The sequence below is a fragment of the Monodelphis domestica genome, chromosome 3 (genome assembly GCF_027887165.1).
Source record: "Monodelphis domestica isolate mMonDom1 chromosome 3, mMonDom1.pri, whole genome shotgun sequence".
Taxonomy (NCBI): Eukaryota; Metazoa; Chordata; class Mammalia; order Didelphimorphia; family Didelphidae; genus Monodelphis; species Monodelphis domestica.
In genome coordinates, this window is record NC_077229.1 from 223,178,986 (window position 1) to 223,194,710 (window position 15,725).

Genomic DNA, 15,725 nt, shown 5'->3' on the forward strand with positions numbered 1-15,725 from the left:
TAGTGAGAAGTGAGGAGATGTCTGTGTTGAGCCCCCTCCTTCAAGATGAAATGAAAATGCTTTCCAATACCCATCCAGCACATCTTCAGGACAATGAGGTTGATAATAGATTGGAATCATGGAGGGATTATTGGATATGTCAAAAAGACTGGGATTTAAGTCTTGCCTTTGATATTTATTTAGTAGCAGTGTGACCATGAGGAAGTCATTTAACCATTGAGCCCCCAAGTTCTTCATCTGTAATAGGGATATAATAATATCCATAGCACATACCTGATGGGCTTGTTGCTGAGATCAAAAAAGGTCATGTATAGAGAACATTTTGCAAATCTTAAAATGCTGTGTAGATGTCAAGTGGTAGTGGTGGGATTATGGTCATTAATTATCTCATTATTAGGAATAGGATAAGCAAGGGAAAGGCTAATGGATAGTCTATATTTTTAAAAATTATAAACTAATTATAATGATTGTTTATAATGCCACTGCTAATACCAACCAATGTCATCCTTAAAAAGGAGTCATCCTTCACCACCTGGATAACAAAGAATTTAAAAAGTCATATGTAGCATATAGATAATGACAACTTTTCCCCATTTGATATGTACAAATGTGACTGTCCTTTGTTGTAAGGCTCTTAAAATATCATTTAAATTTTCTACTTTCCTTGTGTTTCCATCTCTATTCTCTATAATTGAATGCTTAATTGTTTTTTCTTCATTAGGTAATCCAGTCTGATTATGTACATTAAATTATATTGTTAATTTAACAAGAATAAAATGATAAAAACAACTGCATCTAAAATTTATATAATGCTTACTTACCATGTGCCACTGTGCTAAATGATTTACAATTATTTTCTCATTTGATTCTCACAACAATTTTGGGAAGTAAGTGCTATTATTATACCCATTTTAAAGAAAAGAACAGGCAAAAAGGTTAAATAATTTGCCTAGAGCTGGATTTGATCTCCAGGTCCTTCCTGTCTCCAGGTCTGGCATTCTCTTCACTATGTGTCCTAACACGATAGTATTCTACTTTATAGTCACTTTGCCATATTGTAGATTTTCTTGATATTTTAAGTCTTACATCTTCTTTTTAACCTATGCCTTATTCCTAATATCAGTGGAAGCATGTGCATGGCTAATTCTTTTTGTTGTTATCCTATTTAAGTTCCTTGCTTTCCAGAGCTTGCTCTTTTTAATTAAATGTGGTAAATAGCATACTTTTTAGGTGGCATTGCAATTTTCTTGTAGTATGCTGGGATTTTTGCTTATGCTTTCAACATGCTTGACTTAATTGACCATGGGAGCTATAACAAGTCATTTATATTTGATGGCACATTTGACAGTCTGAAGCAGATTTCATATTTTAAATTCAGTGCATTGCAATGGAGTTACTTTTATGTTTTTCATAAGAACTATATTATATATTACTTTAGACAAGGAGAAGAAATATGCATGGAAAAATAAAGTTAAAAGAATTGGACCAACTACAAATTTTCTGAATCTTAAAGGGCTATTATGAGGTCAGAAAACCTTCCCTAATAAGTGTAAACCCTAAATAACCATATGAGAATACATTACAAATCAGTTGGTAGGGGAAAAAAAGCAGATTAAACCCATTTTAACGTTTCATCTCACATGAGGCAAATCGGTAATGATGACAAAAATAATGGAAACAGTCAATGGTAGAAGAATTGTGAAGGACAGATGCACTGAGATATCACTGATGGAGTTATAAATTAGTTCAATTGTTCTAGATATTAATTTTGGACTATAAAAGAATGTAAGCCAATGATGCCCAGAATACATCCCAGGAATGTCAAAGACAAATAAAGATATAATCTATATAAAAATATGCATAGCAAGACTCTGTAGTTCCAAAGAATTAGAAACAAAGTGGATATCTACCTTTTAGAGAATGACTAAACAAATTGTGTATAGGAATAATAGATTATTTTCTAGTGAACAATAATGAGTATGAGGAAAACAGAGAAACTTTGGAAGATATATATGAACTGATGAAGAAAGCAAAATCAAAATAATGTATGTAATGACTAATAATCCAGAGGAAAATATAATGACATCGGGAGTGTTTTCCTTATGCTCCACCAAATTTGGGGTTGGGGAAGGAATAAGTAAAAAGTCATGGTAGCTCTGTGTCCAATATTCAGTATGGGAAGTAATGATGATGAGATTTGAGAACCTGAAAATAATCTGGTGCTTTATTTTCTCTATCACCCTGAAACTTCTACAGACCCAACTCTTTCAAAATCCCCTAGCAAAAAGGACATTGTGTTTTTTCCCTTACATCTCCACATTAGTTTATTATATATCATTAAAACAACATACCCTTCAATTATTATATAGATGAGAACTGTAGAAGAGAAACTCCAGATACCTGTGTGGAAAGGAAAGTTCAGTTGTTTTACTTAATATACTTAAAGAAACACTTAGTAGATAGATGAACTATTCCTTTTCATTGCTCTGACTTCACTTAATCACTAGTTTTCATTTATTCCTAATGTCATAAAACAAGGCCATGACCATACCAGAGGGTTGGTGCTGAACAAGGAATTTTGTTTTGGTAGTAGAGCATGAGTTGGATTTGGTTAAATTCCACATGACTGCATTCTATCATATTATTGAATTTGAAAATGTTCCTTCAAACCCATATTTCCAAAATAATCAAGTATCCCTCCAAACTGGGAGTCTACATGCTTATATCTGGTTTTTAGGGAATTATGCCTAAACTAGTCAATTTCCAGTATTTCCATGGAGATCATTAATAAACTGAATAGTTTTGGGACTCAGTGGACTGATTGAGATTGACAAGTATGTCTATGTTTTGTACCCTAAAATTGGGTCATCCCTTTGCTCTTTGGACTGGTAGCAAATCTATGATTCATTTATGAGATTTAAGAGCCATTGGTAAGTAAGAGAAATTTGGCAAGATTTATGTAATGGGATATCAAATAAAATAAACAAAAATCGAAAAGTAAATGATAATGGTAATAAATATAAAATAAAAAGGTATTCAGATAGATTAAATACATTGACCAATCTTGGTCCACATTTTGGAAGGTGAGGGGAATGGGTAAGGGTACAGAATGTTGCCTATATTGTCATTTTGATCATTTTGTCTACTGGTTTGACTCAGCTGTATTTTGTTGTTGTTAAAAAAAGGAGTATGTATATCTGGAAATGGGCAACTAGGTAGCGCAGTGGATAGATCACTGGGTTTGGAATCAAGGAGACTCATCTTCATGAGTTCAAATGTCATGTCAGACACTAGTTCTATGACCCTGGACAAGTTACTTAACTCTCTTTGCCTTAGTTTTTTCGAAAGAAATGGAAAACCATTCCAGTGTCTTTGCCAAGAAAACCAGAGGGGTCACAAGAGTTGGGCATGACTGAAATGTCCAAACAATAGAAATATTCAGATATGATTGGAGTAAAAAGGGCATCAATAAATCTTCTTAAAAATTACATAATCTTTGAAAACATAAAAAAGGGAAAAACAATTATGAAAAAAATATATTTTTATATATAAGTAGCACAACATTTTTGAGGTTTCCTTGCAAGGGTAAAATAAGTTTGTTCACAAGACCTAGAGTCAGAAAGACCTGAGTTCAAATTTAGCTTTATATACCTATTATCTTTGTGACTCTGAGGAAGTTTCAATCTTTCTGCTTCATTGTCTTCAACTGTAAAATGAAAATAATGAGAGGAAAGGAAAAAAAGGAAAAAACAATAGCACATACTTCATAGGTTTGTTATGAAGATCAGATGGGATAATATTTGTAGAGCACTTGGCACAGTGCCTGGCATATGATAGGTATTATTTAAATGCTTAATCCCTTTCCTTCTTACTCATGTCACTAAGGAAAAAAAAATGAGAAGTTAAAATGTATCAGATTCTAATTCTTTGAAAATTGATAATCCCTGTGTAATGGTAAGTAAATGTGTGTTGCATAATATTCTAAGGTCTTCAAAAACTTTTTGTACAACAACCTAAGGAGCCAGGTAGTATTATTATTTTGATTTTATAGATTAAAAAATTGACATAACGAACAATCATATGACATGCCCAGGACCACAGAGCCAGTATCAGAGCTGTGAATCAAATCCAGCCCCGCTGATACTGAGCTGAACACTCTGCTGGAGCCCTCCCTGGGTCTACATTCCATTCTCCAAAATTTGCTGCCTCATGTCTCCAATATCTATCACAAATCGTTCATCCAGAAAATTCAGTTAATCAAAGTATTTTACCTCTTAGTCTCAGTTATTCTATATTCTACAATCCAAACTTCCCAAGCAAATAAATTGGGCATAATTATAAAAGAACTCTTATCTTTACAATGTTGTTTTCCACTACATTCCTGAAAATTCATTAGCAGACATAAAAATAAAATTCAGTTTAGTAAAATTTGGGATGTATATAACTGCTCATGAATATATCTATATCGGAGGGTAAGTATATTTAAAAATATATATAAAAATGATTTTAAAAATTTGGCTTATTATGTTCTTTAACTGTCTTTTAGGAGAATTATGAAAAAAATTGCTATGGAGCCAGCTGAAAGACTTACCAATCTCCAGGCACTGTGGGATAGCCAGACTGTTGCAGAACTAGGGCCTTGTGGTAAGCAGGCATTCAAATCTGAAATATTAATCTTGGGTAGAATTCCTCATTCCAGGAAGCTGAATTCTATTCCTAGCAGGTTGCTGTAAAGGTGCAATTAGCTTTAACCTGTAATTAACTCAGAGTGGACCCTTGATTGGTGGATAAAAAATCCTATATTTAAGCCTCGTTACAACCTACTCTGTATTTACTTTGACATGGGCATTATCTTGGCTCTGTTTTCCTAGTTTAAAAGCTTAGTAGTGGGTCTAATCACCAGAAACCTTTTTAAATATTTAAGATTTTAAAAATTTTAATTGTGTTGTTTAATGACAGTGAACCTGTGATTTTCATTGGTGTTTTGATGGACTGTTTTAGGAGGATTTTCTCAGATGTATGCCTGTGCTTGTGACTGGCTTGGATTTCCATACAGAGAAGAAGTCCAGTGGGTGAGTCCATCTTTCCACATTTTTATCTAGAGCAGAGATTCTTAACCTGAATTCTGTGAATTTATGATGTTAATAATGAATTAATAGTTGTCTTTTAATATAATTTCCTTTGTTATTTTTTGATTTTATATATTAAAAAAACTATTCAGAGAAAGAATCTATAGTCTTTACCACATAGCCAAAGGGCTCCATAACTCAAAAAAGAATTCCTGATCTAGAAGGTGGGATAAATAGCCATTTACTCAGCTGCTTTTTCCCTTGTATGATATTATTTCTTATAGGATGTGGATACCATTTATCTGACACAAGACACACGGGAATTAAATTTGCAAGACTTTAGCCACCTTGACCATAGGTAAGTTTACTTAATCATATATAAGTTTGATCCTAGTGGATAATTTTTTTTAATGCACCCTTCATAACTATTAAGTTCTTAATTAGCATCTTCTTTTTAATTAACAAAATTAAACAAAGTAGTGATAGCTAAAACCCTAAACTTTAGAACTATTTTTCCTTTTCAAAGGAATCTAATAAAATAATTTTCCAAGATAACATGTATATGTGGGTGTTTTTGTTTGTATGTATGTATGTATGTGTGTGTGTGTATGTATGTACAGGCTACGCCAAGCCACAAATTCCATTCTTACTTCACATCAGCCACCATTGTTATGGTAGAGGAACATGTTACCAATGTTCACAGCTCAAAGCTGTAGATAGTGGTGCATATTATAGCATGAGCATTATAGTGGTCTAGGCTCCAAGGCTAGACCACAAAAACTGTTTTTAACCAGTAAGCTAGCTAAAATGAAATACTCTTTTCATTTTCATGTTAGCTGGGTGCTGCAGTGGCGATAGAACACCGGGTCTGGAATCAGGAAATCCTGAGTTTAAATCTGGTCTCAGATACTTATGAGCAAGCTTGAGGCTCTGATACATTTAAAAGACCTAAAATTCTCATAATACTTTCAGATTTGCAAAGAACTATAAATATATTATCTTATTTGATCCTTATAAGTCTGTGTGGTATATTTTCATTTTAGACTCATTTTTTTTTAAGGTGAGGAAATGAAGACACTGAGTGGTTACATAGTGACTATAGTTTACTTAGATGGAATGATTTACCACTCAAAAATTTGTACAAAAGCCTTCTGTCTAATTCGTACCCCTTTCTCCTTTGTTTCATTCTGTTTTCAACTCAATACTTGGTAATGATGCTGTTCCTACATTTGCCATATTTCACTCCTTTTCTCTTAAGAAAGAACTCTCAGGGCAGCTAGGTGACTTGGTGGATAGGGAACTAAGCCTAGAGATGAAAGGTCCTGGGTTCAAATTTGGCCTCAGACACTCCTAGTTGTGTGACCCTGGGCAAATCGCTTAATCCTAATTGCCTAGTTCTCACCCATCTTCTACTTTGAAACAGGTATTTCATAAGGAAAATAAAAAAGGAACTCTAGCCCAAGGGTTTTTAACCTAGAATCCATTATTTGTTTTATTTTGATTATTGTATTTCAATTGGCTGCCTTTGTAAGTAAGCCTACATATTTTATGCATTTAATATTTTTATTCTGATTAGAGGATCTATGGGCTTCACCAGCCTTCCACAGTGGTCCATGCAAAGGTTTGCTGGAATTAGTTTGAATTGACACCCAAAAACCAACTGTTAAATTTTCAGGATGCTCATTTACATCTTGAAAAGGAGCAGATACTACAAATCACAGTTTGGTTTATTGTATTGTTGATTGGAAAAAATGATGGAGAAAATTTTAATAATGCAGACTCAGCTTAAAAGTGTGTTGTGCATAAATTTTCCCTTGAAAAGCCAGTTGTTAAACATTTATGAGCACTGCTCATGAGTCTATGCCACAAAAAATGTTAAGAAACCTGCTCTAAGCCCAGATTTGGATAAGTTGTTATTGCCTTTGCAGTTAAAATTGCATTAAAAATGAGGAGAGGAGGACAAAAAAGGAAAGTACTTAGTTTAGATGTGGTTTTTATAAGAGAATGTCATATAGAGTAAATTTTGATGTGGATGGTAATATAGGAGTAGTGAAATATATTGGATTGCTTCTGGAAGTGTTTGCCAACTTTTAAAAATATTTCTTGCAGATTTGTGCAGAAGTGTTTAGTCATGGAGAGTTTCACCAATTCTGTTTAATTTATTAAGGAATGGCTAAATATGAGCCATTTGTATATACAGTATCATGGAATTTAGAGCTGAAATAGATGAGAGAGTATATAGATGTCCCCACATTTTATAGAAGAGAATGCTAAATATTGTTTGAAATAGGCATGTCCTATTTTTTCCCAAGAATTAATAGAAAAGCTTCAACATTAAATTGGGTTATATATTCATAAATGATCTGTCCTATGAATATTTTATTTTTTTAAAGCATTAATTCACCGAATATTTTATTCATTTCCTGCTTATTGCTAGGCATCTTGTTTATTTTGTATGTAGTCATTTTTTTCCTCCAAAAGATATGAGCTCCTTTGAGGACAGGTTGTGCTCTCAATTTACAAGTACTTTACATATATTATCTCATCTGTTCCTCACTACAGCTCTGTGAGATGGGGGTCACACTAACCATATGAAGTAGATACTTTTATTATTTCCTTTTTACAGATGAGGAAATGGTAACGAAAGGGTAAATGACTCGCCTAGAATCAACTATTGATTAAATATCTGAGATCACATTTGAACTCAGGTTTCCTCACTTATGGCCCAGTCCTCTCTCTAGTGCTTTACTATTACTAAGCTGAGTTTGGATCCCTGATCATCTAATTCAGGACTATTTCCACTATTTGATTTATACACTCAACATGTTAGGATTAGACTAAATGATTTCTAAAGTCTTTTCCACTATAACATCTACTTCCCACACTTTTCTGCCCTACCTTATCCTTTCCAGGAAACTTTCCCCAGTTAAATAAGATTTAGACTTATTTTCTGTCCAAATTTAAGGATCCCAACCTCTCCCTTCAGAGAATTTGTATATATGTATGTGTGTGGCTGTCTGTTGTGTTTATTTTTAGTGTGTACTTTCTATTTTAGTAGGATTATTAGTTCTGTTGTCTTATTTGAATTCAATTATTTTAATTAGATTGTAAGGAAAAGAATATTGCTCTAGTTTTACTTTTTTATTCCTCTGTAATGCTATGTGTGTGTCTTTTGGTTGCTGAACGATATTCTAGTATGAGGATGATGGTAATAGTGAAATTGCTAGATCCTGTCATTTGGAGAATGATAAGCAGGAAATATTTTTAAAAGATAGCAACCTAGTTTTCTGTGATATTCCAATTTTTCTAAGTGTGTTCCTCTGTTTTGTTTGAATTTAGCCATTGATGGGTCACCAGGAGGTTTTGCTTATAAAGTTCCTGCTATAAACTATATGCAGGAAATCCTAAAGGACTATAAGTTGTCATTTGAAAAATGTAATTATTCTATAATTTGGAATGGCAGAGGATGATGTGGAGAGGCAGTAATGTGATGAGGGGGAATATATAGCTTTTAATGCATCGATTTCTCTTGTTCTAAGATTTTAAGAGCAGCTAATCTCATCAATCCTCCAAAGACTCAGATATGCATCATTGCATTTAAACTTGGCTCATAAGAGCCCTGCCAGCAGCTTTCTTGCAGACTGGTGCTGATGTATCATCATATTCTTATCCATCAAGGTGACATTCTTGATTTTGATGCTAACATGGACAGAGTTTGGGCTATACTCAGCAAGGTTGTCCTGGGGACACTGGTATATTTTTCCCCCCAGGATAAACTCCATTTTTTTATTACTTTTCTCAGGGAAAGAGCAAGTAGTTCTGTGCTTGACCACTGGTCCAGCCTTAGATATTGTTCTCATACAAAAGCATTTTTGACTCCTGAATTACAGGAAGGATCTTAGAGTATTATTCTGGAAAGAAACATTAGAGATTATCCAGGTCTTTTTCTTTATTTTGCATATGAAAAAAACTCATAGTCCAGAGAAATAAAGCAAATTGACCCAGGCCAAGAGAACAAGTTAGGTAAAGGGGCCATCAACACCAAAGCCCAGTTCTCCAGATGCTTAGTGTTATTTCTGGTGCAGTACACTGGCATTAAATGTCTATGGAAGGTATTCTTCTCTTTAAAATAATTAAATTTTTCTCATTGTTCACACAGTATACATGGTGCTAAATTGACCAGTATTTGGACTTGGTCAGTTGTAAGGGCAGTAGCACTTGTCTTTCCATGGCAATGAGGGAATAAAGTCTGTACTAATGATATATTTTTCTGTTTTCTACCTTTTCTATTCTCAATAAGGAGAAAAGCATCTAAATTATTCATATAAATTTTGCTGAATACATATCTTTCAGTGATATTCTATACCAGAATGAATCATTTTGTTGCAACTCTGAAGGGCATGAGAATCTGTAAAACATTGATGTGGGTCTGTGTTCTGAGAAAACATACCTCTTCTATGAACTTAGATATTTTTACCTCCAAGATTTAAAGGAAAGCCTTCATAGCTTTGCATGTTAATAAGACAAAAGCCTGACAATTTTCATCTATTTTGTTACAGAACGTGGCTTTTGGGAGTTTCCTAATTTTAAGGTAGTGTAACTTAGTGGCACACTAAGTTTTGGATCAAAAGAATTTTATTCCTAATGGACTCTCCAGTATGTTTCACTTCTTACATAAAAGTATCATTAATTTTCACAATTTTAGTTGTGATAGACAAAAGGAAAAAAGTGTGTGGGTGACCTGCAACATGAAGAATGAATCTGTTTGAACCTGATGTAGAAAATCTTGAATTGATCAGATCACGTAGGGCATAAAGGTATTGGAAGGATTCCTATATTGTTAGATTTACTTTAAAATTTTTGCTAGCTTATTTTAAATATCTTGAAAAAATGGTATAGACATTATTGGGGAAGCAATTTCAGAATAGTCCTTCTGCAATAAAGCTATTGAAATATCTTTTCTTCATCTTAAATAAAAAGCCAGTTTTAAGTAGAATTTTTGCTTCATGGTTAGGTTTTGATTTCTTCTTCTAAAAAAAGGAATGGAATACTGATTCTTTCCATGAAAACAGATGACTACCAATTATATTTCTTTTATGGTAGTCTACTAAAAAGTGAGAAAATCCTGCTATACTCCCCCAAAACCTATGCTTCTTCCTAAATCAGTTGTTGTTAGCATTTTTAATTAATTTAATTAATCTTAATTAATTAAATAATTTAATTAATAATTTAATAATTTAATCAAAAATAATTAATTAATTTAAAGGTTTGTGGCACAGAGGTTAGAGGGCTGGACCTGAAGTAAGGAAAACTAAAGTTCCAATCCTGGCTCAAACAGTAACTGTGTCATTCTGAAGAAGTCACTTAATCTCTTTCTGTGTTCTTCATCTCTAAAATGAGATTATAATAGTATTAACCTGTCAGAGTTGTTGTGAGGATAATATCAGATATTATAAAATGCTTTACTAACCTTAGAATTCCATATATCTGCTAGCAATTATTATTTCTTTATAAAAATGAAAACAGAAGTGGAAAGAAATGGCATCATAGATTTAAGAGGTGTAAGGATTATTTTAAGGCCATTTAGTCCAACTCCCTAGTTTTACAGATAAGGAACCTGAGGCCAGACAAGTAAAGTGACTTGCTTATGGTCATATAGTTAATGAAAGAAACAGGATTTGAACCTCTTTCTCCAAAGGCAAAGCTCTTTCCACTGTAGCATACTAGCTGTCCAAGTCATCAGTACTTGCTATTTTAAAAATTTTCCTGTTTCATGTGGCTTCTCAGTGTCAGTTGTGGTTTGTATTCTATTTATGATGAATTTTCAGCCAATAACCCAGACTTTTCCATTGTTGTGCCTCATTATCAAAGCTTGTCCTATTTAAATATATTCCTTTTATTTTTGGATGAGGGATAGGCTTCTGAAGAGAAGAATCATTATGCTTCCTCTTTCTCTGCACAGACAGAAGCTTTGAGGGAATAAGGAGGATAATACTAGGTCCTACATGCACAGATAAGTCATGATGACTGACGCATTCTGCTCAGGAAGTGGAGTATTGGGATGCCATTCAGAAACTCATTTTAAAGAATCAATAGTTTAAAGATTCAAAATACTGTTTTGATAGTACTGGATCTCATTGACCTGTAGAGGCTTAAGAAAAAGAAATACACAGCTCTTTACCCCAAAGACTGATGACTGGCTTCACCAAAATGCTGATAACTGCTTGCAGCAAATGATTACCATCTAAGAGCAAAGGTCATACGATAATTAAAAGCCTGCCAGGAAGCATAGCACAGCAAGAGCTCCAGAAATGCTGTTGGCTGATGGTGAAAAGCCGCTTCCACTTCCCAAGATGGAGGAAATTAGTCAAAGTGACAACTATACGTATTGAGAAACCTTCGTACCATGATGGGAAATCCCAAAGGTGGATGCTAAAGGAAAGCCTGGTGGCAGAATGACTTCTTGCGTTGCTACTGGCTTCCACATTGGAGGCTGCAGCCTGAGCACTCATACAAGATAGATGTTTACATATCCCACTTGTGACTGTGCTCTAAAGCCACTCAGGTGTGAAATTGGGGCCTATGCTTCCAAGATGAAGCAAATAGGCTAAGTGCTATATTTTTCATTTTTTATTTCACTAAAGGCCATGACCGCAGTTCTGACTTATGAGCTTGCTTTCTCTCTTGCTCCATGATCTGGTCTTTCTTTTTCTTGGCCTTTAGATTTAGTTGTTTTGTTGGTTTTTTTTTTTTTTGAAGTGGTGGTTTTAATATGGGGAAATAATACCTGATTTTGGGATCTCTGCATGTTCCAGTTAAAGTAAGGGTTCCATTAACTGAAGTGTGTATGTATATTCTTTCCTGATTGACTGAATTGGTCTTCACCCCTGTATTAAACCAAGGAATCTAACTCATGGAGCCATTATTATCTTCTCCCTCTTCTAGGCTGCAATATTGTATTTTAGATGTGAAAAGTGTAAATGATTAGAGAATCATGAATTGAGATCTAAAGGGACTTGAAAAGGTAAAGTCATTAACCTAGAATTATATGGTGCTAGACCAGATGACCGAAGTTCAAATCTGCCCTTAGACACTAATTTTACACACACACACACACACACTCTCTCTCTCTCTCACTCTGTAGCACACTAGCTTTCCAAGTCATCAATACTTGCTATTTTTAATTTTTTCCTGTTTCATTTGACTTCCCAGTGTCAGTTGTGGTTTGCATTTCTATTTATGATGAATTTTTAGCCAATAACCCAGACTTTTCCATTGTTGTGCCTCATTATTAAAGCTTATTCTACTTAAATATATTCCTTTTATATTTGGATGAGGGATGAGGGATGAGGGATAGGTTTCTGAAGAAGTTATATATCCTTGGAAAAGTCCCTTCTCACTATCTCAGTTTTCCCATCTTTATAATGGATATAATAATAGCACTTATTTCCTAGGACTGTTGTAAGAATTAAATGAGGTATTTAAAGTGCTTTGAAAACCTTAATGTAGTATGTAAATACTAGCTATTGCCATCATCATCTGCCTCCTTCACTTGACAGATAAGGAAACTGAGGACTATGTGGAAATCATTGCCCCAGTTTGGATGGCTGGTAAATATCAGAGAAGAGATTCAAACCCCCACTTAGTTCCAGTTATAGTATTTTTTCCTCTTTACCCTAATTCCACTCAGTAGATGGAATTGTTAAAGTTAAATTAAAAACTCCTGGCTTTGTTTCCATAGATTTTATTAATATTCACTTGAAATAGATAAAGCAGATAGATAGAGATTAAAGTCCATTTCTAATCCAGTTCTAACCACATGTCTCTCCACATGGCTATCTCTCTCAGCCATGGTCCTCCACCTCTGCTGTCCAAGGAAATAGAGAGATTGCATCCCCTCTGACCCCCTCTTTTATCCTTTCTTTTGGACCAACCTGTAACCTTTAGTTCTGAGTCATACCACTAGGAATCTTCTATGTTTGGATCGTTCACTTGACGTCCAGTCATGCAGCACAAGTATGCAGATTGGATGACCCTGGGGCAGGGGGTTCTCTTGACATAATTACACACACACACTCCCCACATACAATCACAGGAATATTATTTGAAGTCCCATAGAAGGAAACAAATCTTCACGCTTAGATTATGGCAGGCAATGTGTTAAGTATTGGATCTAGAAATAAGATAAAGAAAGATTATTCCTATGCTTGAAGATCTTATAACCTGAGGAGAAAAGATGATACACAAAAGGATGCTGCAAGGCAGATGGGGATGATGAAGGGACACCTGATGTGGGGGCATGTCATTCAGTGAAGATGCAATAAAACAGCCCCTGGTGGGAAATCTACAAAGTTCTGCAGACTCCATAAAAGCAGGCTTTGGGTAGAGTTTATTGCTCTACTTCCTACCTCTCTTATGAAGAGGTTACAGACTACTAAGCAAGCAGAAAAGATGTTGATTATCAAAAATTGCTTGGTGATGAGATTTCAGCTGATCATCTTATCCTAGAGGAGCCCTGATGTTCAATGGAGTCAAAACCAACTAGAGCCACTGATGGAAAATGGAGAGACACTAATTTTCTGCTATCTGAGGGCGTCTACCTCTCTATAGACCAACAATCAATACCTTTCTAACTATTAGTCACTGACTGGTCTATGCTGGTGAAGGAAAGTAATCACATTTAATAGTTAGGATAATTGATCTCCCTTTAAAAATACAATCAAGCTGTAGGATAGCTTTATCAATAAAAAGGGCTTTGAACTCTTGGATGGACAGGAAGGTGCTCAGATTCATGACAGTTGTGACTGTTGACCCAACTGTCTCCTCCTTGGGGCTGGAGAGACAGTTGATGATGGGTTTGATGCTTCTCACTTATATAATTTGCTCTTTGTCAATTATCCAGGCATAGGTTGCAGAGACCACCATTGGCAAATTCCACTGACATGTTGTTGTTTTTGCCACATACATTGGGAAAGAAACCCAACACCTGTAGCTCCTAAGGGTATTGGTAGTTGTTGATGTCATATGCAAAGTTGGTTACATTGGTCAGAATTTGTTTCTTGGTTTGTTGTTTCTTGTTGTAACTCAGTGATCAGTTCCTATCTGTATTTTAACTGTCCTCTCTAGGACACAACTTGAGGCTTTGGGTTCATGGTTGAGGTGTTTTGGGGGACACCTTAGGAGGTATGTGGAATAAACAGAACTGGACTGGCAGATAATTGCCCTTTTAGGGACAATGTCATTGCCATCTTCCATTCAATAGGAGCCAAGGAGCTAAACAAATTTCCTTATTCAGATTTCTCTAATATGCGAGTTGACTTTATGCTTTATTGTCTTCTGGCTGACTTACTGTGTAGGGATGTGATACATTTGAAAATTAAAATGTAAAATTGCCATTAGGGTAAGTAGGTAGTGCAATAGAGTGCCAGATCTGTAATTGGGAGGACCTGGGTTCAGATCTGGCCTCAGACATTTCCTAGCTGTGTAACCCTGGGAAAATCACTTGGTCCCATTTGCCTAGCCCTTGTCTTTCTGTCTTGGAGTTGTTACTAAGACAGAAAGTGAGGATTTTCAACCAAAAATGTCAACAAATTTTTTTAATTTTTTCTTTTTTATATCTTTAATTTCCAAATAAATCCGATCCCCATCCCAAAGAGCCAATCCTTGTTTTTTTTTTTTTTAAAGACAGTACAAAAAAGAAGGGTAGGGAAGTCTGTCCAGCAAAAATAACATCAACCTTGGCTTGCTATTTGTACGGTTCCGCATTCATAATCTGCTCCCCTCTCCAACTATCTCCACAAAGAAATGAGTGGAAAAATCTGTTCTTTTCATTTTTCCTTTGAGCCAAGTTTTTTCATTATAATTACATAGATTTTGAGGTCTGCCCCCTTACCCCAATATGGTTTACTTCATTCTTTATCAGTTTATTCTGCATCAGTATTCTCATGTCTTTCTGAATGCTTCACACATATTGTTTCTGTTTAGTAATATCGCATTACATTCCTATTTTCCTGTTTGCATTTTGGTCATTTCCTTTGCTTCCAGGGCCTTGCTATGCTGCTTGGAATATTTTGGCATGATTGTGATCTGTTTTTTTGTCATTGACCTTTAACCTAGCAGTGAGATCTCCATATCAAAGGACAGTTTATTTTGGTCTCTTAAAAAAACCCATAATTCCATATTGCTTCCTTTGTGAATTGACCAATTCATTGGTCAACCAATGGTGTATAAACATTCTTGTGTTTCCATAGCCTATATACCATGTTATTATCATAATATATCAAATTACCAGGTGATTGATAAGTAAGGAAAAATAATTTATGTAAATGTAATAAAAATAGCTAGTTTTGTATATGATTTTAAGGTTTGTTTAAAACACTACATATGTTATCTTTCTTGATCTTATATAACTATATATATTTAACTATAAATTATAAAATATAATTTTATAAAAAATGAGAAAGAAGATGGCTTGATTTGCATATGGTCAAACTCTTAAGTCTATTATCTGTTCTCATGTCAGAAGTTTTCAAATTTACCTTAAATTTTAAGCTATGATATGTATACTTGTTTTGAAAAAAAGAACACCTACTTATGGGGATTATCTGTGGGCTCCAAAGAGCTTCCTGTTTTGATTTTGTTTGGGAGTGGGGGTGG

At 34.6% G+C, this 15,725-nt stretch overlaps 1 protein-coding gene across 4 annotated transcripts in view; it reads left to right on the forward strand.

Moving 5' to 3' along the window:
* Nucleotides 1–15,725, forward strand: part of CARMIL1 (capping protein regulator and myosin 1 linker 1) — a 395,350-nt gene that overhangs the window by 211,827 nt on the left and 167,798 nt on the right. For all 4 annotated transcript variants that reach the window (XM_001366559.5, XM_007487849.3, XM_007487850.3 and 1 more), the window contains exons 6-8: nt 4,547–4,644; nt 5,002–5,072; nt 5,354–5,427. In XM_001366559.5, coding sequence (XP_001366596.1) covers nt 4,547–4,644; nt 5,002–5,072; nt 5,354–5,427 — 243 coding nt within the window. The remainder of the gene's footprint in view (nt 1–4,546; nt 4,645–5,001; nt 5,073–5,353; nt 5,428–15,725) is intronic.